This window comes from Micrasema longulum, unplaced genomic scaffold (assembly GCF_059751315.1).
Source record: "Micrasema longulum isolate JH-2025_06_02 unplaced genomic scaffold, ASM5975131v1 h1tg000677l, whole genome shotgun sequence".
Classification (NCBI taxonomy): Eukaryota; Metazoa; Arthropoda; class Insecta; order Trichoptera; family Brachycentridae; genus Micrasema; species Micrasema longulum.
Window position 1 is genome coordinate 440,421 of NW_028277873.1, and position 27,687 is coordinate 468,107.

Below are 27,687 nucleotides of genomic sequence, written 5' to 3' on the forward strand. Positions count from 1 at the left end.
AAAAAAGTTACGATGACATAGATCATAGATTAAAAATTTGAGCTCGCTATTCGCTACATTATACCCTTTATTCGATAAGGATAGCATGTGAAAGGGAACAAATCGACACTAATAAAGACTAATTAATATAACCAGCACCCATATGCACATGGTAATAAAGGTAACAAATATAATATAAGTAATATAGTAATATCAAAGTTTTGTAAGTTTATCATTACTACTTCCGTGACGCCACTAGTTGTTGTCCATGAGTTGTCCTGACTGGTAAGTTGGCTTCCCAGAAATCGGAGATCTATCAAAACACTCTATCATTGGTTGATTCGCAAAAAAATGTGACGTAGCTCAAAGCAGTTTATTTGGATTTTGTATGCATTTTCGAGAAACTTCGTCGTTCTATTATATTTTTTTTATATCCAATTTCCCGTAGTACTAAACTTCCTCATTAAAATCATTAGATAGCATGGGTGACATGGGGGGGCTATAACAGCGTCGGGTGGAGGTGGGTTTTCCCCCTTACGGCCTCTGCAATGAGGAAGTTCAGTGGTTTTTTTTATATTTGTCAATAGACTATTAAACTCAGCTTAACTTATTTTTTGTATCGTATTATCAGCGCGATGGTTTTGGATATTTGCAATTCATCCGCATGTGACGTCTCAAGTTCTCTTCCGCTACCCCTCGGTTAGATCTGCCAATCGGTCCGTTGACTGTGAGTACACCGGAAATTTTCCACAACTCTCTTATCATCGGTTGATTCATATAAACTAGTCGTTTAAAGTAATTCATTTTATTAACATATTTTTTTCGTACATTTTCAAGAAACTTTGCCCTACAATTTAATGCTCTAATTTTTACCGCGCATCAAAAAACATTTTTTGTATATAATTTCCCGTAGGGCTGAAGTTCCTTATTCATGGTTTTTCACTGAACTGGCGCCAAAAGTGTAGGACTGGCCATTAGAGTGGGCCGATGATGTATGAAATTTTTTTTTAGACATCAAAGTGAAAGGGGTCGAAAAAGTTGCATTTTGGATCACATCGACCGTAAAAATTATTTACTAATTTTGCCCTTCGACCGAAGTTTGAAGTTTTTCACTGTTTGAACATTATGTTAATTATCTATATTGATAAAATATTTTTTTTTGTTAATACAGATATAACTTAATCACATTACAAATTCGAACACGTTTTAAAACTACCGAAATGCGAAAAGTTTACACTCCGCTGAACTGATTCCGTTGAGCGTCTGGCTAATATTGACGAAAACAATGGCGCATTAAAACAATGCTACCCATGTATTACAAAACAAAGTGCAACTCACGCCCTTAGATGCTTATTTAATAAAGTTTCATACACATTATAAAATTTCATTGGACTGATTTACTTGCCTAAATACGAAACGACAACCGGTTTAGCGCAAAAAACTTTTTTTTTTAAAACTTCAAGCTCTGGTTGAGGCCCAAAAGTAGTATCGATTGTTTGTTGATATTTTTGGCATTCCGAGTAATCCAAAATACAACTTTTTAGACCCCTTTCATTTCAAAATTCGGAAAAAAAAATATCGGCCCACCCTACTGGCCATCTTGCCCGGTTCTCCACGCATTATTCGGTGTCGATAAGGAAACGATCATGATGATTACTAAACACTTCGAGTCGAGTCATCATCGTTGCTTTTCTCAGAAAAAAATACGTGACTATTATCGGAGCGAGCAATTGTCAGAATGTTTGGAATCCATCAAAACTGCATTCGTCGCAAAAAAATGGAAGATAAACTTTACTTTATTAAAGTTCTCAGAATTTTATTCTTCCAAAAATGCGCATTCCTAATTAAATTAATAATGGAATTTTACTATTCGTTTAAAATGCAATCATTGTATTCATCATCATTCCCCTTTCCGCACCCAGTGGTGCATAAGGCACTGAACTGGTAAACCACGTGCGGCGTATTTCGATCTTCTGTTACATAAAGGTAAAATGATCAGTCCTACACATCAGGTGCCAGTCCAGGAACAATGAAATAATGCGGTTTAAACAACCTTAAAAATCGATATTTTCCCAAAGTACCTTAAAAGTACCCCAAGAATAGTTAGACGAATGCGCCAACCACTCACTGCGCAACGAAGCGGACTTACCCGAGAGCAGCGATCGAGTCCAAATCATTCTTTAAGCGTTATGGTTCTATTTCACTCAGAAAACTGTATTCTGAATCCGCCTGGACTCGAGTGTGTTATAATAATAATAAAAATCTTTATCAACCATAATATAAACAATGTGATAAATATTTAAAAATCTATATATTTATTCCTAAATAAAACAAAGGTGTTCACAGTTAAATGGCGGTCTTATTCATATATTTTTATAAGAAATAATTTGCCACTAGCAATTTTTTACTGTTTGACCAAAAAAACAAACTAAAAAAATACAATGACGAAAAAAATAGTAAAAAAATAAACAGTTAAAAAAATAAAATAATAATGTAAATAAATAAGAAGTACAAACGGTAATAAAAATAACGGTGTTACGTTATTTACATTTTAATTCATTCAATTACATCTTCCAAAAATTCATTTATACAGTAGAAATATTTATTTATTAGAAAGCACTCTTGAAAATTTTAATTACAATTTATTTCAGTAAATAAAACAACTTTGTTTTTAACCACTAATTTTTATTTTCCACCGACCTCTGAAAGAAAATAATCATAACTTCATTAAAGTACTTAATGTTGGAAATAAAATATTAAATTTAGACAACTTAGAAATCTTAGAAATTAAAAAAGCGATTCATAATAAAAAAACAATAATTAATAACCAAATAAACAATATTTCTTTTAGTCCTCTCCTGTCTTACATCGAAAATAATGATATCAAATTACTACCCGTGTAAGGAAAAAACTTGACTTGATTTAATGGGTCCACGTGTAGTATTTAGTGAACATGATAAAAATAAAAAAGGAATCAATTCATTAGTTACGTAAACCTTGACGAAGAAGCTTGTTTGCTTTGAAACCGGTCGGTGGAAAATAAAAATTAGTGGTTAAAAACAAAGTTGCTTTATTTATTTTATTATAATGAATAACCACAAAGTTAGTGCTTCAAATATAAACTTTATAAAATTTATTTCTTTATTTTTTTTAGAAAGCTCTCTATAAATTTTGACTGCCATGCATATGGGCCCTCTTTGTATAAATGATTGTTTCGTCAATTGAATTTTTAATTAGCTTTTATTTCATGTGATTGGCTTTTTTCTTGTGTACTAAAATATTCAAATTAACACAAACGCATTCTCAGCTAATGCAACCCTGGTGATGGATAAAAAAACATTTACGCTCGCAACTCTTTTTGTACTTAATAAATTGAAGATTTGATGCGCTATACTCCTTCTCGTGGTAAATATGTACATTTATCTGAAAACCGCACATAAATCGGTCCAGTAGTTATTCAGTCCATCGAATACAACCATTCGAACATTTCCTTTTATTACAGGTAAGCCCTTTCACATCCGAAACCACGATGATCAGTATGAGCAAGATGACATATTGGCACATTAAAATAATATTTTAGTACGAACACAATTAAAAAAAATAAAACATCATAAAAATCAAATGGTTGTTTACTTCTGCAGGGTGAAACGAGGAGAGGGAAGAGGGGAGTCTGATACTGCGCCGCGCTTCCCTCACTTTTCCCCTGCAGAAGTAAGCAACCATTTGTTTTTTTTTTTGTTAAATCTTTGGTCTAAATATTTTTTAAATCATGCTTATATGTCTTCTGGCCCATACTGATCATCGTGGTTTCGGATGTGACAGGGTTTAAAGAACACCTGTATAGATAGATAAATATATAAAGATTGGAATTGACTGTATATTATATGTTGGTATAATATACATTGTCACACGGGTATATAAAAAAAAATATTTTGATAATAGGCATGCTTTATTAAGGGCAGTCAAATACAATGACGTACAATTAAATAGCGTCCGGGCGGATGAAGAATACAATTATGTGTGTGAAATGGAACCAGAACCCTGGACGAGTGTTTTCGATTCGCTACTTAGGAAAAAATCCTAAAAAGGGAAATCGATTCCTGGCACGGTCAACGTGAAATATTTTTTTAAAGGTGGTAGGTGGCTGCAATATTTCACTGTCCCGGGACTGGTACCTGAATCACAAGACTGATCACCGTACCTTTATGCAACAGATGATCAAAGTACGCTGCATTTGGTGTTCCAATGTAGTGCCTTATGCGCTATCGGGTGCGGATAGGGGGATGATGATAATTAAATAGACACGTTACAAGCGCAATAAAATGTCATTTTTAGTGAGTAATTGCTGGCGACTGACCGAAGTTATGGTTTCGGCCAATAAACGAGTTTTGGTCGCGGTTTCGATTTCTGACGAAAATTGTCCGAAACTGCGGTAGGGATATGTTGGATTACGTCCGGCTGTACTCGGGTGTTTAATTAGCACTTGGAGATATTGGATTGATGTTCATGCAAATAATTAGTTATTGTATAGCCAATGTCTAACATAAAAAATAAAAATTAGACTGATTTTGTGATTTGTCGACTGGGTATAGTTAGTAGTTCTAAAATCTTTCATATTTATATTTTTGTAATTCCTTCATAGTTATACTAAGTTAAAGTTCCTATGGCGTACACTGAAGAACTGTTGCATATAAGTTACACGTAGTTATACTAAGTTAAAGTTCCTTTAGCGTACACTGAAGAACTGTGGCATATAAGTTACACGTACATACTCTTATAACGTGACAACGAACTAAAAAGCGCTAAAAATTATATCATATCTTATTCAACGTATGCCTTTTATATCATTTTGATGAATGAATGAACTTGTTAGGTTTAACAATTAAAACGCCTAATTTTGGACGCTTTAACGTTCCTTTTAATTCTAAATAATAAAAAAATATTTTTGAGAAGGTATATGGAAGTCTAGGCGTTTACAGGGCTTATGCCGCCCACTTTAAGATTGAAACATTTTCTAAAGCCCCCCAAAAAGCTAAACACAAAGGCATATTAAAACAAATATGCCTTTGTGTTTAGCTTTTTGTGTTTGGCGGCCTCCGTGGTGTAGTGGTCAAGACGCTTGACTCACACACGGAAGGTTCCGGGTTCGATTCCCGGTGAGAACACAAAAAATAAAATGTGATTTTTCTCAATCCTGGGTGCTCTGTGATGTAATTCACCACTGTAATTAGGCCTCGTGGCCTGTTGTGGTGCAAAAAAAAAAATGTAAAATGTAAAAAAGCATTTGTCTAAATTTGTTGCAATAGAGAGGGAAAACATTTTGAGAAGGGAATATGAAAGTCTATGTATTTACAGGGCTAATGGCCTGTCAATGGCTGGTTTAAATGGCCACTCCACACACTGTGTAACATTCACCATTCTGCCTATGTTTGAACATACACATTTTCTCAACTCTTCCATCTGTCAACTTTTGTGAAGTAAAAGAGCTGAAACCTTTATCATGTGGGTGAGATTCGTTTGGCTAAACCATTTCTTCTTTTACCGGGTAGTTAATTCAACAATGTTTTGAGTATGTCCAAATGCTTGCAGACAGGGTGGATTTCCTCCCTAGGGAGTTATTCATGTTAAAATTTGTCGCAACAGAGAGGAAAAACATTTTTGAGAAGGTAATATGAAAGTCTAGGCCTTTACATAGCTTATGACCTGTCATTGACTGGTTTAAGTAGTCACTTTACACACTGTTTAACGTTCACCATTCTGCCTAAGTTTGAACATCCACATTTCCTTAACTCTTTCATCTGTTGACTTTTGTGAATTAAAAGAGCTGAGAACTTTACCATGCGGGTGAGAATGTTACTCCGTGTGTGAAGTGGCCACTTAAACCAGCCATTAACATTAACATTAACATTTTCTTGCACCACTACAGGCCAGGAGGCCTAATTACAGTGGTGAATTACATCACAGAGCACCCAGGCTTGAGAAAAATCACATTTTTAATTTTTGTGTTCTCACCGGGAATCGAACCCGGAACCTTCCGTGCGTGAGTCAAGCATCTTGACCACTACACCACGGAGGCCGCCAATGACAGGTTGCCAAAATACCTTCTCAACAATGTTTTCCCTCTCTGTTGCGACAAATTGAAATATGAATAACTCCCTAGGGAGGAAATCCAGCCAGTCTGCAAGCATTTGGACATACTCAAAACATTGTTGAGCTTTTAACTTATTTAAATGAGTTCTTTCTAAAAATCTTGTTTCGCTGGGTCACTAGTAATGAACTTCCTTGCGTGTCTTCATTCTTCATCCTACAACAGACTTTCGTCAATATCAGATGGTGTGGTGAAAAAAATTTTTGATTTCGATGCAACCGTGAAAAACCAAAACCAATTTATCTTTTTATTTGTGTATTTGTGAATACAATCCAATTTATGAAAAATGTAGAAAACTGTTTATATTTTTAGGTACATTTTTTGTCAATTTTAAAACCGCGAGCTATGTCGTAGCCATGGTAACGATTTACGCAAAAATAAATATGCATGTATTTTTCTTACTTGAATGATTGCATGCGTCATGATTTGTTTTATTTTTTACAAATTGTTGAGGGAAACGCAATATTTTTTTTAAATCTTAGATGGAGCTAGTAAAGGATTAGCGTATCTATTAAAACGAAATGCAATGGCTGAGATTTTTTTTCGTCTTATACACGGCTAACCGCTTTTTATAGAATACAACAATTAACAACATTAAATATACCTATATCTACATTCTGCTTTCCTAAAATTACAAAATTCAATAGTAGAATCATGACTTTCTTACAAATATTATCTAATAAGGATAATGTTCATGAACAGTCACAAGATTATCTAATGATTCCGTTACTTACAAATATTTATCAGATCCAAGAACATGGTCAAATTTTGATGAATAGGTATTTGGACATTGTTATTATGTGACTCTCTCGCAAATGCCTCCCCGATACTGTGCGAAAAAGACAATTGCATATCGGACTGATTATGCCAAATCAAAATCGGCAAAACAAACGTTTCGTTGTCCCGTTTCGGTAATATTTTTTTTAGAATGAGTATCAGAATGAAATTTCTCCTTGGCACCTTTTTCGTTTTTTTAAACTATTTATCTCCTTTGTAAACCGTGTGTCCGAAGACGGCAGATAAAACTGGAACCTCTTAAGGTTTTTGAATGGTCCTAGGTCCCACATAAACAATTTATAAAAAATAAAAATAAAAAACAATAGGAACACGCCAATGGTGTGTGTAAATTATTGCTCTTGAGCAGCCTTTCTCAAAGTGGGCGATAACGGCCCTTGTGGGAGCTGAAGGCCTTCAGGGGGGCGGTAGGAGGCCCAGAGAAAATTGGGGGGCATTGAGGCGGTCAGGAGGGCGGTGGCTGATTAAAAAATGCTTTTAATATGAACATAAAAGGTACAAATTGTTCCCGGGCCGGTGTGGCATTTATTTACACATGTATCGATTTCTACTCCCCTCCACTCCGCCGACAACTACAAATGCTTTCCAACAATGTTTTGAGTATGTCCAAATGTTTGCGGATAGGCTGGATTACACACAGTGTGTAAAGTGGCCACTTAAACCAGCCAATGACAGGTCATAAGCCCTGTAAATGCCTAGACTTCCATATTCCCTTGAATATCTCCATCCCTGTTGTAATTTGTTAATCTTAATGACTCCCGAGGGGGTGAAATCCAGTCTTTTTTCTACGAACATTTGGACAAACTCAAATATTGTTTTAATATGCCTTTGTGTTTAGATTTTTGGGGGGATTTAGAATGTTTCAATCTTAAAGTGGCGGCGGCGGCAGGCGAAATAAGTTTTAGAACCTATAACCTATGCTCTAGTGACATAATCCAGGGAGAAAATACGGAATGCGTTTGTATGAAGAAAAGTCAGGCTACATTACCTTTTAAGTATATGTTTGTGGAGAAACGAAATCAATGTCAGATAAAATTAAACATACATTAATTTAATATGTGTTTATGTTAGAACGGCAAAATAGCAAATAAAACTGTTGTGTCCTTTTATTTTAAAAGCGCAATCCTGAAATGCAAATTCTGATAAAAGATGTCAAATGGAGATTAGATTAGCGGTGTACTGATTATTGCATCTGTCTGCCATTAAATAAATTAGTAAAACTCAATCGTAGATTTGCAGGTTCGACCACGCACGATAAAAATACATTATGCAATTACACTTTTCACTGCATTCTGAGGCGGAGAATTTTTTTTTGATTTTGTAAGAAATCACCATCAAGATCAAGCCACTATTCGCACCCAGTGGTGCACAGGGCACTGCAGAGTTAAATCAAATGCAAAGTATCTCGACCATCTGTTACAGAAAGCTAAGGCAATCAGTTTTACGCTTCAGGTGCCAGTCCGGAGACAGTGCAAAACTTCATTGAGGGGAGATCCTTAAGCCTACCAACCACACGCAGCTATTATAGAGTCCTGGGGGACTCTCTGCAGCTGCGCATAGAGAAAAGTTATTATAAATATTCCTAAGGAATACAAACTCTATGCAGATTAAGGAGGAGGGAGGAGGACGTACAGACAGAGGCCAACACGTCGTCCCCACCCCTCAGGATTCCCTCAATGCCTCTGTTTTTTTTTATTCAAAAAATATGTTCACAAACAATTTACATAAATAAATGTATTCAAATATACAAAAACAATTTCTTAAAACTATAGTAACATAACAAACATAACTTACACAAAAACAAAAGTAAAAAAATGGATATTTATAATAAGAGGATGACTTTGGATAAAGAAGGACTCCCTGGGTGGTCAGAGGCAGAGGATCCGAATACCACCCCCGTAAGGGGAGGACAGTCCCAACTGAATGGGCATCCCACAGGAACAGTTGCATGTCCCACCATATTTTACCCACCTAGGCGTCCGCGCATCTGAAGAGCTCCCAACGCGATACCCAAGTCCGGACAAACTGACGGAAGAGTGCAAAATTCCTACTGATGGCCATCAGATCCACACAGTGCAAAACTTCAGTGAAAAACCACTAAAAAACAAATATTTTATTTCAACCTCTTCGGGAATCAAATCTCAAGCACCGTAGGCTAACGTTTTTCGACGCAATTTCCTTTTTCAGGATTTTTACCTGAGAGCAGCCATCGAGTCACAAACTATTAATATTATATTTTTCATCCGCCTGGGCACAGACTGTAAAAAATAACGAATAAAAATTAATTGCGTTTATTAGGTACCTGATTCCGGTCCTGTTTACCCAGCAGGATGGGGAAGGAGTAAGGGTAAGGTGGTTGAGGACGAGGATACGTCCGTCAAAAATTAGCAAAAGCGTTGTGAATTTTGTAATTAAATATGATAAGCTTTTGCAAATGCTAAAATTGTTAAAACATTGGTTGCTGAATCCAATAAGTTTATAATGATTATTAGATATTAAAATCTTCGCGGCTCGATACAATTACATATATATGGATTGTATTTCAATGATTTTTATTTTTGACAGACAAACCCGCCGACTATTCAGTACTCGCTACACCGCGAGGCCGGCTGATCTACACTCGAGCGGGAATTTTACCTGAGAGAGGTCATTAAATAAATATTTTTACAAAATAGTAGTTATAATAATGTGTTGCTATGACGTAACCCGACTTGTCTTGACTTAATATATCTCTCTTATTTCTTTAAATGATGTATTTTTCGTCATCTTCAAAATGTCATTTTTACATCGGATTGGGAAAGTAAAATTTGTAAACGTATTTTTTTTTAATATGCTTACTATGCGAAGAATAACTATACGAATGAAGGTGATGCCAATACCACATTAAATCTGTTTTACTGCATAAAAAAGAGCACTAGAATAGAACTTATGACGAAGAAGACACAGACGCTGTTCTGTGACAGGTGTTTGTGTGAAAGAGACAAAAAAATCGTTCAATCAGTCGGTTATTGGCAGTAGGCGAGAGTGCACGCTAGTTTTATAACTGGCGCATTTATGATGTTCAATTTATTTTGCTATAACAGGCATTTATATTTTTTATAAATTATGGAAAATTTAACAATAGGTCTATGTTTTTTTTCCAAATGTCTGAACTTCAAAATATTCTGTCTTTTGCTTGTGGTAACGCGATGTTACATCACCTACATACATGTTGTAGTTAATATTTTTAAAAGTTAATCCATCCTAATTTGATTGTGTCTATACGGTACGACATTTTAGAAATCGGCCATACGGTGGCAGAATTAGAAGATGGAAAAATTAGCAGCCGGGAGATAGTAGTAAGTAATTAGCAGAGGAAATTGAAATATTCCTAATTATTGATCTTTGGGGAAAGTGCAACAATGGTCTTCATTTTTGGGAGAACGAATGGGTGAAATGTTTGGCATTATTATTTTAAAATTATGTTACAAATATCACATTTTAATAATATTTACGTTGTTAACCAGGGCCCGTATTTAAATAGAAATGTAACTCGTGTTCTGTATAAACCATTTAAAAAAATATGTTTAATTATAGGTTATCAACAAAAATACTTTCATACACATTTTTGTACGGATAATTCAATATAACTTTAAAGACAATTGAAGATAACTCTGTTGACTTTGCGATGAAGATGCACAGATGCAGTAAAACATATAAATTATGCTTCTACTTCTTTTTTCTTTTTCCACATCCGCTCCTAAGTGGAGCATGTGGACATCACCAGTTGCCTCCAGGAGACCCTATCGCCAGCCAGCACTCTCGCTTCTTCCCATGTCAATCCAGCGCCCCTTAATTCCGCCGAATAAAGTCTAAAGATCGTCACTGACGGCCTTTCAGAACGGCGTGTTCCCGCAGGTTCAAAAAAGAGGCAACTTGGGTTTAGGTTCTCCTGAGGCATGCGCAGCACGTGTCCAAGCCAGGACCACGTTATAGGAAGCTGCTGCGTCCGTTCTCGGACTTCAATGTTAGTTATTAAATCGAACCACCTTATACCTAATATTCTTCTCAAGCACTAAATCTCAAAACTCAGAAGTTTGGTGTTTTAAGCTTTGGTAAGGTCCAAAGATTCGCACCCATATCGGAGAACTGGCATTATACATGAGTTGAATAATCGGCATTTCGTTTTGACTGAGTATAGACTATAGTTCTAGACAATACGCATCATGTTAAAAGTTGCTCCAGCAATTCCTAGGCGGGTTGCGAGCTCTTTATGCATGCTCCCATCCTCAGTTATGTGTACTCCCATGTATTTAACCCTTACGCTGCTACGCAGTTTTTCAAGAATCTAATCAGAAATCCTCTTATTTATACATTTCAAAAATATTTTATCGAATACGTTGTTTTCCAAACACACTACTGTTTTATCAATTAATAGCAATTCCAAGAAAAATCTTCCATTTCATAAATATCTAGTTCAAACCCAATGGAGTGAGCAAGATAGAAAATTCGTGCCGCAAATAGACAATTTTCGTACAGCGGTTGTAAACCCTTTCTAAATTGAAAATTAAAACAAACAAAACTGATCTCGTACTGCAATCTCAAGGCGCATTGTTATTATTGAAACGAAATAATTATGATAGTTTTTTTGTTGATTGCGGGGCAAAGTGCTCTGTTATATATTATCAAACCTACCACTTCCATAAATGCATGCTAAACAAAAATTGAGTAAAATATATCTTAAAATTTGTTGCAACAGAGAGGGAAAACATTTTTGCCAAGGGAATATGGAAGTCTAGGCATTTACAGGACTTATGATCTGTCATTGGCTGGTTCAAATGACCACTTTACACACTGCGAAATATTCACTATTCTGGGTATGTTTACACATCCACATTCATGGTTATTTTATAAATAAAATAAATTTTTACATTACCCCAACTGTTAACTTTTGCAAACTAAACTTTATTGATGTCGGTGAGTTTCATCTGGATAAATTATATAACCTCCTAGGTAATGCCTAAAAATACTTTAAATTTTTTATGCAAGTTATTTTAATCAACAATATTTTGAGTATTTCCAAATGTTTGTAGGGAGTTATTTAGATTGAAACTTTAAGGTAACCGGTAAATGTACTAAGTGATATTATTTCTTGGTAGTTGTCATAATATAATTTTAATTTAAAAAAAAAATGTTTTTGTACAACTGTCTCACAAATTGATATCTCTTCTAAGAAAAATATTCCGTTTAACTAATAGCTAGTTCACGCATAATGGATTGAGCGAGATAGACAACAGTTGCCGAAATTACAAACAGCTGAGGTAAATTACATATTTTTTACATTTATATATATTTTTAATCTTACTTTGTTACTTTAACTAACAATTTAACTCTGCAAAGCGTGTTTTTTATTATGAATAAATTTACAAAATATATCATTCAAAATGATAACGGATAGTAAAAGTGATAAAGAAATAATAGTATCTCGCCGAGAAACTCAGAGGCTTAGCAGCTGAACCTATTCCGAAAGTGAATTAGACAATAATGATATCTTTTTAAGTGATAGTGATAAATAATAATTTATAATATGACTCTTACAAAGAGCACGAAATCGAAGAAGCTTTTTCTGAAGTATTTTTGAATCAATATCGAGCTGATATACCTCATTTACGTTTTCTTTGTAGAATAGTTTGTAGAATAGAGTTTGTATAGTTAATAATTACGTTTTGTTAGTAGAGTAATAATTACTACCTAATGAACAGCTAAAATATTTGGATTTCCCATTACTGTGGGTACCCATTATAATAAATTAACAAATGATTTTTTTAATATTCAAACATCCTAATTGACAATCATTAGGTTCCATGGTGAATTATTTGTATGTTTTATGGCTCTTTACTTATTTGTTTATATTCTTAATTATGGGGTTTTCCGGTGATATAGGGACCTCACTAAATAAGAACTTTTATATTAAAGGTAAAGTATTCAATTAGTTATTCATTACGGAAGTACATCAATATTTTCGTAATCACTGAATCGGGTTTAATAGCGGGGAAAACACCGAATATAATTATTTTCCTCAGATGTCATATAAGTGATAAAAAATCTTACTATTAACATTGATTTATTTTTTATTTCACTGTTTCTGGAATGTAAAAAAGTTCACTGTTTCAGGTCCCGACTAGCTAGAAGTTTCCTGTGTTTAGTCGTTTCTCTTTTCTTAAAAGCACTGTGAATTTAAACATCATAAGTAAATTTATAATGAGGATGTTTAGTGGTTTAAAAAAATAAAATGGTTAATAGACGAAGCTTTTTTTAAAATAATTTTTATGTATCGTATTATCAGCGCTACGATCTTTTAAAGTTTTGTATTTCTGACATTAATCCGCGTGTGACGTCGCAAGGTCTCAAGAAGAAGGGGACTTCTTCTCGGTTAGTTCTGTTGATTGGTTTATTGACGATTAGCAAACCGGAAATCTTAAACAACCCTCTTATCATTGGTTGATTCATATGAACAAGTGACGTCGTTCAAAGTTGTTCGTTTTCATTAAAATATTTTAAATTATTTTTTATTCATTTTCAAGAAACTTTGCTGTACAATTTAATACTTAAATTTTTACTGCGCGTAAGAAAATATTTTTTGTATTAAATTTTCCGTAGGCCTGAAATAGGTACGAAACTAAATAATAAGCCGTCGAATAAGTAATTTTTATGTTTTGAAAATGTTTTATACCACTGACGGTTAAGTGCAACAAGCAGTTCCCGAATTCATTTACCCTTTTGGGGATTATGACGTCAGCATCAGTCTAGTTAGAACTTTATGATAGGGATTAACAACAACGATATATCGTTGTTTAGCAGTATAAGGGTTAAAGCAGTCAACTTTATCAATCCTCTTCATAAATTATTATTAACTTAATAAATTATTATTAACTTAATAAATTATTACGGCAAATAAAATGAAAAATATTAAAACTAAGTCGGCAAGAAGAAATTCTTAACTTTTTTCTGGAGGAAATAAGTTTGTTGTGCATTGTGCGAATAAAACTTAAAAATCCAGAAAACGTCTTATGATATTGTTTCGCATTTAGCATTACAGTAAAATGCTATTTTCGTTAGCATGCTAATAAAATAATATAATTAAAAAAAAAAATTTCATCAAAAGTTAATCGCCGTTCTTTAGGACTCTAAACACCTCATACGTGCTTGAGGTCCACGTTCGCACGTCATTAGGGTTATGGTAATAGCGTGGCGCGCTAATGTGGTCAGAGTGACGTGTCGCGTCTCCCCGTCTCGTGTTCTCGCTCAGCTGACTGTCAAAGCAGTCGCAGGCTTCAATTCGAGCTTGAGGCAGTCTGCAGTCTGCAATGTATGCAAACTGCCGTCGGACGTAGTACCGCAGCCGGCGCTAAGTGTAAAAACAAAATTATTATCTATCCCTCAACCACCGCATAATATGCAAATGCAGCTGATCGCGGAAATTCTGTCAAGTAAGTAAATAAATTATTGTATTGTTGTTTTGTTTTATTGTACTTTTAATGATCGTAAAAAAAAACTTTTTTTATTTTTTTTTTATTATAAAAGAAATATTTGCGTTCTTATGATTTAGCCAAATATTTAATTTTGAGGGCCATTTTCAACGAGTTGTAAATAACTCACTATTAGAAAATGGAATCAAGTTGGGGTAGAGTGGAATTCGAACCACGGACCTTTGGTCTGTGAGTCCGAGACACTAGCCACGGGACCACAACCCGATTTATTTTACTATAATCGTCAAAAAATTTAATTGTTTATTTTTTCAAATTAATCAGGAATGGAACTTATGTAAACATGTTTTCAGTATCAATAGGTATATTTTTTTAGTCATCCCGTGTAAGTTGAATTCGTTCCGACGTTACCATTGCAGGAGCCATCTTCATGGTATACTATGTATTTTGTAGAAAAAATATACTAGTAAGGCCAATATACATACTGATAACAGAAACCATGAGTATTTCCACACCATGTTGTTTTATGTTTTTTTTTTTAATATTGATTGCAATGGTGTGTGTTTTATTGATTTATTAAACAAATTTTATTGTTGGAAAATATGAAAATACCAAAAAAATTTAACAGGCTCAGGCGCAGATTGGGTTTCTAAACTACCTTTAATAGTGTTAGATGAAATAACGACAGTTAATTTCCCTTTAAAATAATTAACAGTATTTTTCATTTCGAATTTCGGACTACTTAAAAATGGATTTAAATTACCCACCTATCCGCCTACAGACCCCAGAGTTGAGTTATGGATTTTTTTAAAAAGGAAACGAAATATTTGAGCTTTTATTACTAACATTAAAATTTTCTTGTCAGAGGACGTATTAACGTCATTAGACTGCGCTAGAAAATAGGAATTAAATTGTGGTAGAGTGGGGTTCGAATCTCGGACCTCCGAACCCCATACAACCCGGCTTGTTCATAATATTACTTCTTACTTATAATGTTTATATCATACATTGGGATTATTTCCCCTGAAGTCTGAAAGCGTTTTTAGTTCGTTCAAATATATTATATACCTACCTAGAAAAAAATATTAAGAAAGTAATATAATAAATCCAATGGCTACAACACAATCATTTTTATTTAAATAATCATCTGAAACATAGAATACTTTATTTTTAATCAATAAAAAATCGCAAAAACTTTAATCATTGAAATTATCAAAATAATATCTTAACATTATCTGAGTGATAACTAACTCCTATGATAATAATGTAATATAACTTTTTTTTTTATTAGATCAAAAAATAAATAAAAAAATCGTCAGTCTATCGGTAGTATAATTTTATTTAAATCGTTTTATGATTACCTGTAACGTAACATCAGGTCGTAGAGTGACAACATGAAACAGCTTCAGTCGAGTGTTTGCGAATCTATGAGTTTTTATCGGTAGTTCCGTCACTTTAATGTCAAAATCTCGTAATCCTAATTTTCCGTCAAAGTTCCACAAAATATATGAAAAAAATATATCGTATCAAAAGTTTGAAATCGAAGAAAATTAATTTGCTCATTCATTTTATTAACATATACGGGACAATAGTCTTTTAATAATCTTATAATATGAACACATTTGGTTAAATCATTAATGGTGTGTAAAGTGGCCACTACTCTTACTCAAATGAAAGACATAACCCCCACAATACATCACATACAAATAATATAATCACTAGATCCTCAACACATAAACAACTTAAACAAATACAAACTAATACTACTTTCAGACTAAGGGATTTTGAGTATTATTCAATTAAAATCTATAACCTACTTCCACTATCTATTAAAGCAATTAGTAATGAGAAAATGTTTAAAAAAGCTATAAAAAAATGGATAGTGGAGCTAGGTAGAAGTAGAATGGATTGTCTCATTCGCCCATACCAATGCTGAATCAACTGCTCCACAACTGTATGGCTTATGTTAGGTTTTTGTTGTTTTCATTGTGTGTTTTTTGATATAAATAATATAGATGTATATAAATACCTTGTTTTTAAAACTGTCTGAATATTTGTTAATTATGTTTGTTTTTTAAGTGAGTCTTCTTTGTTTATTCTCAAATGTAATAAAAAAAAACTAAATTGTTAAGTGTCCTCGGCACGGGAAACCCCAGTGAGGTCACATTATTTTTATTATTAATTATAGTTTGTAAGCGAAAAAATATGAATAAATAAATTTAAAAAAACCAGCCAATGACAGGTCATAAGCATAATGTTAATGCCTAGACTTTCATATTCCCTTATTTAAGGTATTCTCCATTCCTGTTGTAATTTGTAAGTCTTAATGACTCCCGAGGGGGTGAAATCCAGTCTTTTGTCTGCGAACATTTGGACAAACTCAAATATTGTAATGAAACCAACCGGTCCAAAAAGAAGTTTAAAAATTGAAAAATTGTTTTCAGGCGTTGCCTAGTATGTGAAATAATTCAGTCAAAAGAATCTCTTCACAACAATAAAGGTTTCAGCTCTTTAACTTCGCTTAAATCAACAAATGAAAGAATTGAAGAAATATGGATGTTCAAACATAAGCAAAATGGTGAATGTTACACAGTGTGTAAAGTGGCCACTTAAACCAGCCAATGACAGGTCATAAGCCCTGTAAATGCCTAGACTTCCATATTCCCTTATTTAAGGTATTCTCTATCCCTGTTGTAATTTGTTAATAAAATAATATATTAAACATTAATCCCACTAAAGGTACTACCGATCCTGGGCGGTGTTAAATCGTCTGTGCGGTGTTAAATGGGCCAGCGGAGTGACTAGGTCCACAAAAAAATAAGATGACGTAGCCTTTTTATGTGTGAATTGCATTTATTAAAAAGTGTACTAAATTACCAATGTATTTTTTGTTGGACTTATTGCGATGAAAAAAAAAAATGTTGCAACAGTTTTGCAGCAAGACACAAAATTTTCCGAATCAATTTTTTTTTGACCAGTTTTCTGATCGATTCTGATTGAACTAATTACCAATCATATAATAGACAAAATTTTATTCAGATTTTTGTATGAAAATTCGAATGATCTCTTCGACTATCGACTATTAAGTAAATATCTTAGCTTCTCATCGTAAATCGTGATTTATCGATTTAAATATTTAGTAAAGGGTAAAAGTGTTTGTTAGTTATAAAATATCCACAAGTATAAGCTGAAAATAAATATCGTCAAATTATAAGAAATACATAAAGACAAAGTCTGCCAAACACTGGTTTTGGAGGGGGGGGCAACTTTTTTTCTACTCATAAGGGGGTAGCGTATTCAAAACTGTTGAAAAACATTTTCAAGTTTAATGATTTGTATCGCTATATACAAGATACTTATGTTAACGATCACCTTAAATCAAGTATACACAACTCGTTTAATTAAATAAAAAAATAATACATACAGCAAAAAGAAAAATACTTATGTCTCGAGCGTGTATTATTATAAAGCAAACTAAATCATCTAATACCTTTTTAAAGAGCTGAAAATAAAACAATATTAAAAATACCTAGAAAGACAACTACATCAAATACTAAAAAATCCATACAATCTAGACGCCAACAATAACGCAAATGCATTATTGACAGAATCAAGAAAAGGGTGCGGCGTTGGTTTGAACATGTAGAGCGAATGGACAGCGAAAGAACGGCTAAAAGGATCTACGGTGCAAATGTTGATGGATGCAGAAAACGAGGAAGATCGAGAAAGACATGGCACGATCAAGTCCATCAAATACTTGAAGATGGACATGTCAAAAGTAGGAATAATCGGCGTGCGTGCATGAGAAGATGTATGAATGTAGAGGAAGCGAGGTCTGTGTGCCAAGATAGAGTGTTATGGCGTTCTATCCTCTCTGCCTACCCCTACGGGAAAACGGCGTGATGGTTTGTTGTTGTTGTTGGAATACTAAACTCTACATAACTAAACATAGACAACTTGAAAAATCTTGAAACCCTCAAACTATTTTATAAACTCATATTTGGCCACATCAAGGATGACGCCATCTCTCTAACGAATGTAACTGACATACACAATAACAAGACGAGAACGTCACATCATTACCATACACAGACAGCAAAAACGAAAATAAGACAATCTCGGCTGCTGAACAGCGGACTGAAATATTACTCGTATCAACCATACAGAGATTTAAGACTGAAGTGAGACACATTTTGAAACCTTCCCGGAATCACCTGAACTTTTATACGCCGTTAACAATAAATACACAAACATCTCTGACTGGGTAATGAAGTAGACGATTGATTCACAATTTCCATTTATATGCAAAATACCCATAGTGTTAATAAGGGTAAAAAAGTATTGAATTCAAAACTCTCTACATAAAAAAGACCTACTTTCCTTTTCAAATTTAGTGTTTTTCATTATTTTTCAAGTTTCCATGTTTGATAGATATTATCACGGAGATAGATAATGTTTTTAAAAAGGGAATATGGATGTTACATTTACAGGGCGTTCTTTTTTTCTCATTGGCTGATCGCTTTACTTTTGTGTTTTTTTTTTATATCAATGTTTCCGTTTACATTCAAAGAGCACGTTTCTTCAGCAAAAAGTCAAAAAAATATATGTCTACTAGAAATTAGCTCAATTTTATTTATTTGCCTTTCATTGTAAAATCATCATAACAATCATCCAAAAAACCACGAAGAATGATAATATTTATGTACCCAATGAACTACATTAATTAGTTTCACATTATGATTACAAAGTAAGTAAAAATGAATTAAGTTGTTTAATATACATACTCATTTTTTACTAATGTTTATAAATAAATTTGAAAAAATCTTGCATTTCACTAAATTTTATCGTAGTAACATTATTAACGAGCTTAAAAAAAACGTATTTTTTTCATGTACCTACAATAGGTATTACTAGAAGCGCTACATTCATTCGTGTTATAGAAATGGAGTTGCTGTCTCGTGTCAACAAAACAAATCTACGTAGATGTCTCAAAAAAAGCCTGTAAAATCTATAAAAAAGTTTGTCATTATGTTTGTAAAAAGTCGAAATAACACGAAATAAATCAATAAATCTGATGGATCACTATCAAAACACGAATTTTCTTTCTAGTAAAACACACGAAAAATGAAGAAATCATTAAATTTTACCATTTTAAAATTATGTTTATTCAAAATCACGCAAGAGCTTTATGCATAATTTGTTTTTAATTACGTTTATTTATAAAATAAGGAAACAATTAAAATCGTGTTGATTTACATTTAAATAGAATAATATTAAAATAATAAAACATACTAGTATCATTGTTAGCCGTGAGGGTTTTCATAAAAACCCAATCTCGGAAAGACGATGTATTTTAGGAACAAGTATCTTCTTGTTATTTGGGGAGATTAAAAATATTGAGGGTTATTTTATTTTTAATCCTTGACAAACGAATAGTCATGTTTTAAAACCAGTTGGCATATTAAATTTGTTTGAGTGATTTAACGCAAATTAAATACTTAGTTATCAATATTACAATTATTTTAATCAAGGGTCCGTTCGACGTTACTGTTTTACGCGAATAATGCAAAAGGTCCATTTTGTGTATGATTTCTTCCAGTACTTCTCTTTATTTGGTGATCCGGGCCCCTTGATTACGTAGTAATTTTCCCCCGGTAACCTGAAAACGACAGTAAAATAAAGATTCAAGTGGAAAAGTTGTAAAACTTAAATCGAAAAGTTCGAAAGATGTGTTGGCCCTTTTTTACTTATTACCCATTTTATTGCACGTGTCCACGACCTGTGCGACGGCTACTATAACAATAATGAATATCTTTAATTTTTTTTTTTATTATTATTAGCATATGAATAATATATTACCAGAATTTAATTTTAAAAATGAGTCACATTAATATTTTTTAATTTCTTTCAATTTAATATTTCCACTTTCGATTATAATTCATAAATACCTTACGGAATATTTATTATTTGCTAACAAAATTGAAATGACTGTGAATATATTTATAGATTCTCTTGAATAGATTTTTTTAATAAAATGTATTTTACTATTATTGTGGATAACTTATACAGCCTTATTTTGATTATATAATCCCTCAAAGGCGCTTTATAAATACATGAATATTTATTTTGTATTATGAATAAATTATATGGCGTGTTTGAGATCCTAACTAACCGAGGCTCGAAGAGCTGATCAACTGAGGCCCATAGGGCCGATTTAATACGGCCAAGAACACAGATCTATTAAGGTCCGAAGTACAGAATTTACTCGCATGTAACGGTCGCCAACAGCTGACTGTTATTATTTTAAATGACAGAATCTTCACTATTAAATTTTAATCACTAACTTACCCATCCTTTTGCGTAGACATTAAACGTATCTGTAATTTTTGTGTGGTTTCAATATCATTATTTTGATTATTATTTATTACAATTAGATTACTCCTGACAGCAAAAAATAAATTATGAATCGCAAAAGGGCAATTTTTTAGGTGCCCGATATCATAATCAACCAAAGCCCAAAGGGTCGAATATTCGGCTGTTGCCTATTGCTGTCATTCGTAACTAGTAAGGATTTTGTGGATAACAAAAAAATATTCAACAATGTTTTGAGTATGTCCAAATGCTTGCAGACTGGCTGGATCCTCTCCCTAAGGATCTGTTCATATTTAAATTTGTTGCAACAGAGTATGAAAACATTTTGAGAAGGGAATATGGGAGTCTAGGCATTTACAGGGCTTATGACCTGTCATTGGCTGGTTCTTAAACCAGTCAATGACGGCCACTTATGGCCACTTTACACACGGTGTAACGTTCACCATTCTGCCTATGTTTGAACATCCACATTTCCTCAACTCTTCCATCTGTTAATTTTTACATAGGCAGAATGGTGAATGTTACACTGTGTGTAAAGTGGTCACTTAAATCAGCCAATGACAGGTCATAAGCCCTTTAAATGCCTAGACTCTCATATTCACTTGTCGAAATGTTTTCCCTCTCTGTTGCAAAAACTTTAAATAAAATTTAACGTGATATAATTGATTTTATATGTCAAACCATTTAAAACATGTTACTGTGTAATAACAAAGCTAACGCATATAATATTATATATTATGTACGGTGCGTTCGAATGTTTAATAAGCCTTTGTTAATGTGTTAGTGCCTGTCGGTGAACCAAGTAAACATACAAATTTCGTTTGTGTTTGTAGGCACACTAAAATATTTAAAAAAAAAATCTTTTCCGCGCATATGAGTATAGGCAAAATTTATTAAAGATTTGAACAGACTGTATGTACACGTAAATTATTATTATGTTATTATTAGGCTAGTTTACTAATAATACACACCGACTACCATTTTGTATTATACGAATGGTTGCACAACGCACAATAGATGATGTGTAATGTGTATTCTGTATTTCATTCAATCAAATAAAATAGATACCCAGAACATGTACCTATAGTTATTATAAAAATACATATGTATGTGTACAGGTAAAACCTATACCTATATATAATAATATTATTTACATATTCAAAAAAGAATGTCGAGGCCATAATCAATACACTTCATTAATTATTTGATATTTACTTGATTAGAAACAAACACTATATACAAATGCAAAACAATATTACAGACAAGGCAGAAAAAATAGACAAACCTTGTTTCTGGCTAGTATTAGCAAGAATGGTAAAAGCCATAAATTTAAAAAAAAAAAAATACTTGTGAAAATACTGTGACAAGCCATTTTTTCTAGTCGTCAGAATGTTGAGAATACTCAAATATTCATGCTTAATTATTTATAATAGTGCATATCTATACACTGCATCTGAGCACAAATGAAGAACTTCAGCCTTACAGGAGATTGGATACAAAAAAAAATTCTTACGCGCGGTAAAAATAGAGCAAAAATGTACGAAAAAAATATTTTGATAAAAACAAACTTCTTTGAACGACGTCACTAGTTCATATAAATCAACCAAAAATAAGAGAGTTATTTCATTTCAATTATTTATGGAATTCTTGATGGAATTCCAATGTAATGATGTAATAACTTATATTTACATATAAGTTATTAATTATATATATATATATATATATACATATATATATATAATAATATATATATATATATATATATAACTATAATAGGCGAATGTGCTAACCACTACATTATAAGGCGGGCTTATCTCCACTTGATTTCCTTTTCTAGGATTTTTTCCTGAGAGTTTCTATATACGAGTACTATGTATACATCGAATCGAAAAAACTCGTCAGGCGTTCCGATTCCATTCCACCATAATGCAACATCCGTGAACACCTAATATTAGATGTCAAAATATTTACGTTTCGCGACGTATAATCCTGCTGCGCAATCACATATTTGAATTTCACCGGTGAAAATATGGAAAATATTCCAAAACTGCTATTTTCATTTATTTATTATTTATCATGCTATTTATTGCATTAAGCCGGCGGTTGGCAAGCCAAATGTCAAGAAAAGCAGCCAAAAATTGTAATTAAATGTTCACTTTTTTGTATTAGATACTTCTTACTATTTTGCAAATGCAATATATTGTGTAAACGTAAACGCCGATTTTTCGCCAGGAACTGTATTTATTTATGAGGAAAACAAAAAACAAAACGACACGAGCGTTGACTTAGAGATTAAACGCGCGTTGACTTATGACTACGATAACTTAACCATGTTCATTATTGTTCATTGTGATCGCTCAAATGCTTAGCATGTTTTTAAGCACGTCGATAGTTATTTGTGATTGAGCTACTGGAACCTGGACCCAGACAAAATTTTATTTATACAGAATACTTCATGTTTAATTGTTTGTTAGTTGCGCAATCGTTTATTCGATAATGACGTATTGAATAAACACTTTTGCTGATAGGTTATCAGTTTAAATCATGATAATGATATATATTAAGTATATTCTCAAGTTCAGTCATAAACGAGCAGATTTAAAATAACCAGGGCCCCAAAAACAATGGGAAGTTTTCTCATTTTCTGGGCGAAAATGCATATATTTGTATGAATATTTGAAGTATCATCGTCGAAAACTGTAGTAATTTATCGTGTCTATCCATATTTAAGTTTTCGCACAGAAAATTACATTTTTCTTTGCAGACGATTGAAGATAACTGTTAACTTACCTCTGTGAGACGGGCACAAAGCTGTAACGTAATTTAATTTGACTAGGAGCCTTACTTGTAAACTTTGCATAAAGTTACACTTAAGTATTTTTAATTTAATTTTAACTTTTTTAAATTTTTAAATTTTTTTTAAATTTTTTTTTTGGTAGTGGTATAAATCGGATGGGAATACCATCCTTTAAACAGTGGTAAAATAAGGATGGTATTCCCATTTAAATTATACCACTATATTTAGGGGTAATTTTATGCCGAGTTTCTGACCTAAGGCCCTTAAAGTCAATTCAGTCATCATTTATGATTTTTGTAGATATTTGTTGATAAAACTGTCTACAACAATGCATATAAATAGGTTTATTTGAAACAAAATATCTACATTACCTATTTATTTTACCACACAAAATACACTACACAACGACTAATCACACAACAGGTGTACAAACTACACCCACTTCTTTAGGCCAAAGAAACATGAAATACTGTACTATAAAATCTTTACTTCACTCCCATTTTATATTATAGTAAATTCATCTCCATTTAAAAAAGTGTGATTGTATCTGCGCAAAATCTACATTTACGCCACTTTGCAGCCAAACGAATTCATTTTTGCAAAACATAAATGAATCATATAATTCGATTTCGAAAAATGTGTCCTTGGCAAAGGGCAACCCAGTGAGGACATAATAAAAATTATTTTAAAATGTTACTTCATTTGAATAAATTAATTAATATCTAGAGCTCAAATTGTTTGCATAATATTATATTTAGTTCTGAGATTAGTTCTTTATGAATGGCAGTTGTAAAATTTCTTACTGACTAAATAACATTAACTCTTTTAAATCCACTTGTCTCGTGTGAAGATGGTGGCCACGGTCACGCGGTGATTCCATAGCTCACCTGTGGATGGTCTTCCTCGACCTGAAACCACTTCAACCTGCGCTGGTCTGTAGGCATTTATTACCGATAAGTCTGATAATTCAGTGATCTAGACACGTATTAATAAATTGTCGATTCGATGTTTCCCCGTCCCGGACGATTTGCGAAGAGATTGTTGGAATAATTGGTTCTGGAAATATGACAAAAAACTAAAAGATCGCCTTCTCGCTCATGTATATATAGAATATTTTAAAATACAACCGATTTTACGGCATGGAAATGTATGATGGGGAAGATGTTATGAATCTAGATAAAAAGTCGATAAATAAAATAAATTATAAAAAAAAAAAAGTGTTCAAATCTGAACTACAGCATCAAATGAAACACCATTTTTTTAGTTCTCTCAGATGTTATCAGTGAGCTTAGCACAAGAGTCAACAGAGTTTTCTATCGTATGTGACCGAAACGAGAACGAACACAATATTATTATCAGAGTGTGGTAGTTGTATGATATACAAACGAACTTGCAAAAGAGATGCACGATATGATGTGGACTTTGTCTTGAAGGCTTTTCTGACTCTTTTGGTGTTTTTCTTTACTATAGTTTTTGTAACCATCACAGTCATACATAATCAAACCGCAATTAAAAAGACCAACGAATAACAAGACCCGTAAATAAGATAGATATTAAAAATTTGTTGCGCAGCTAAAGATGGAATGGGAAAAAAGGGAATGAAGGAATTCAAAATAATGTTAGAAAGATCAAAATGGGGAAACCCATGGCTAGAAAATATTATTTTGTAATATTACAATCGCCATCTTCACAATTTTTGAAAAAAATGTTTGGCATTATTAAAAAAGTATACTAAATTTAATATAATGTTTATAAACGTAGGAACAATTTCCATGTCCAAGCTGATTAAGAATACAGTTAAGTATGTAAAATAGAACCAAAACCCTGGAAAAGCGTTTTCGACTCGATGGCTATTCACAGGTAAAAATCGTGAAAAAGAAAATCGAGTGAATCTCCACTTAGTCCTTTCTAAGTCCGCCTCGTAGTGTAGTGCTTGAGGCACCAGGCTCGATTGCTGGTAGGGTCAAGGTGAAATTTTTATTTCAAATGAGGTTCGCTGCAATATTTTACTGGCACCTGAAGCGTAAAACTGATTAACTTCGCGCAACAAAAACGATCGATATACGCTGCATTAAGTGGTGTACCAATGCAGTGCCCTATGCGGAAAAGGAAATAATGGTGATTAGACAAGAAGCGCAGTATTAGCATTGTTGTTATGCCGTGTTGATAATATATTTCCACCAACCCTCTCATTACAGGTAACTACTCGTATGTAGACAAGGTCAGAATAATATCATAGAAAGATTTGAGATAATATAAGTTGTATTGTTTACGATTTGATAATAATATATTAATAATTGCCGTATTAGGACGTTGCAAATGGCTTTTTTACACTTGGGCTTATCACTTATACCAGTACATTGCTAAAGGTAGGTGATAATACATCGCATGTACTTGTACTAGCGGCATAATCTACAACGATTTTTACCGGCCATTAAAGCCGTGAAAAACATTTGTGTAATCGTTCTCATTAGGTATTCACACTTTTCTTTACAATATTAAACTAATTACAATCGTTTGCATAATATGTTTAATAGCATTGACAGTTAATTATTCTCATTTCGATAGTCGTTATTATTGAATACTACTCGAACATTAAAAAAAGATATCGACACATCCTACGTATAATATCGTAACCCACAAAACGCGATTTTATAGAAGGATTAAAAAATATTTTTGTCCAGTATAAATATAATTATCGACTGATTTTTGGAAAAATTGGTAGGCATATTCATTTTTATGCCTTTTTTTTCTTATAAGCTTTCAAATAACATAAAATATTTTGCTTTTTTTTGTAAAAATGCACGTACAATATTATACTTTGGAAAAGACGTAAAGTAAAATATAGTATAAATGACATAAAACATCGGAGTTAATTATAATATTAGTATGAAATATTAGTACTAAAATCAAACAAATATAATATCATTAACTGGTTTATTATACGAGTATAAAGCATTTTGCTTTCTTTCATACAAGCATAAGTTTTTGTTATTCTACCATGAATCTGTTGTTGGAGTTTTTATTTTCTTTGTACGAAGTGTAGATTTTGTTTCTAAGGCTTAATCACATTTTTTGTGTTCTGGATTAGCGTAATTATTTTATTTCGTGCATAAGCGGGATTTATTTTAGAAAAAAAAAATGTATATTTAAAAATAAGAAAACAATGGACGGAATGGGCGTCCGTCTAGTCCGAAGAACAGAATCATAACTGATACTTACGCCACATTCGGTCATATCTTCAATTATTTTAAGGGATTATACAATAGTTTACTTTATAAAACATGAGCTACGACAATATACGTCCTAAAAAACATAACTATTATAATTGCAATTTTTTTTTATCTTCGTTGGAACTTAACATAACTAATAAACACGAAATACATTAAAAACTCAAAATTGACAATTTGTGGATTACGATATTATACGTAGGAGAGGTCGATATGGTCTCAGAGATCAGAAATCTGGACCTTTACACTATTATAAGTATCTCCAATTTTTTTTTCTCCGAAATTTCTAGATGTAGGTTTGGCAGCGCAGGTGATGAAACACCTTTACACATATTTATTTCATTATTTATATAAACGCCCAATGCGCGTTTTTAAGGACATATTAATACATAGAAAATTATTATAAAGGAAAATAGAAAGACACAATGGTAAATAGTAGACGTGGTGGGAGTGGAAGCGGGAGAGAGGTGTTTATAATTGAATTTGATTCTGTAATCGTTTGAAAGAATACAACTTGTTATCAAAAAAATCAAGACTGGTATGTTTGTTGGCAGACCTAAGAATATATGTGAATATTTTAACAATACAGGGCCCTATGCACCATTATGTGTGGATAAAGTGTATGATGATAATTATAAATAATTACTAAAAATACGATGCTTAGATACTGTTTTTGTCTTGCACATTGATGAGAATCGGTGACCTTGCCGCCGTGACGGTCAATTGATTAGTCAATAAAACATAATTCAATTATTTACTATTTGGCATTCATACAGATTCCTAAAAAACAACAACAAAACAACATAAACAAAATATTAATACAAAACAACACGTGTTGTGATTCCGTGGCAGCAGTCACGGATTCACAGATCAGAGTCCGAGTTTCGAACCCTGCTCTTC

General features: G+C 32.8%; 1 protein-coding gene across 1 annotated transcript in view; it reads left to right on the forward strand.

Moving 5' to 3' along the window:
- Positions 1 to 14,260: 14,260 nt before the first annotated feature.
- Positions 14,261 to 27,687, forward strand: part of LOC148279753 (protein 5NUC-like) — a 48,643-nt gene continuing 35,216 nt past the window's right edge. The window contains exon 1 of the mRNA XM_088229456.1: positions 14,261 to 14,391. Coding sequence (XP_088085582.1) covers positions 14,358 to 14,391 — 34 coding nt within the window. The 5' untranslated portion in view covers positions 14,261 to 14,357. The remainder of the gene's footprint in view (positions 14,392 to 27,687) is intronic.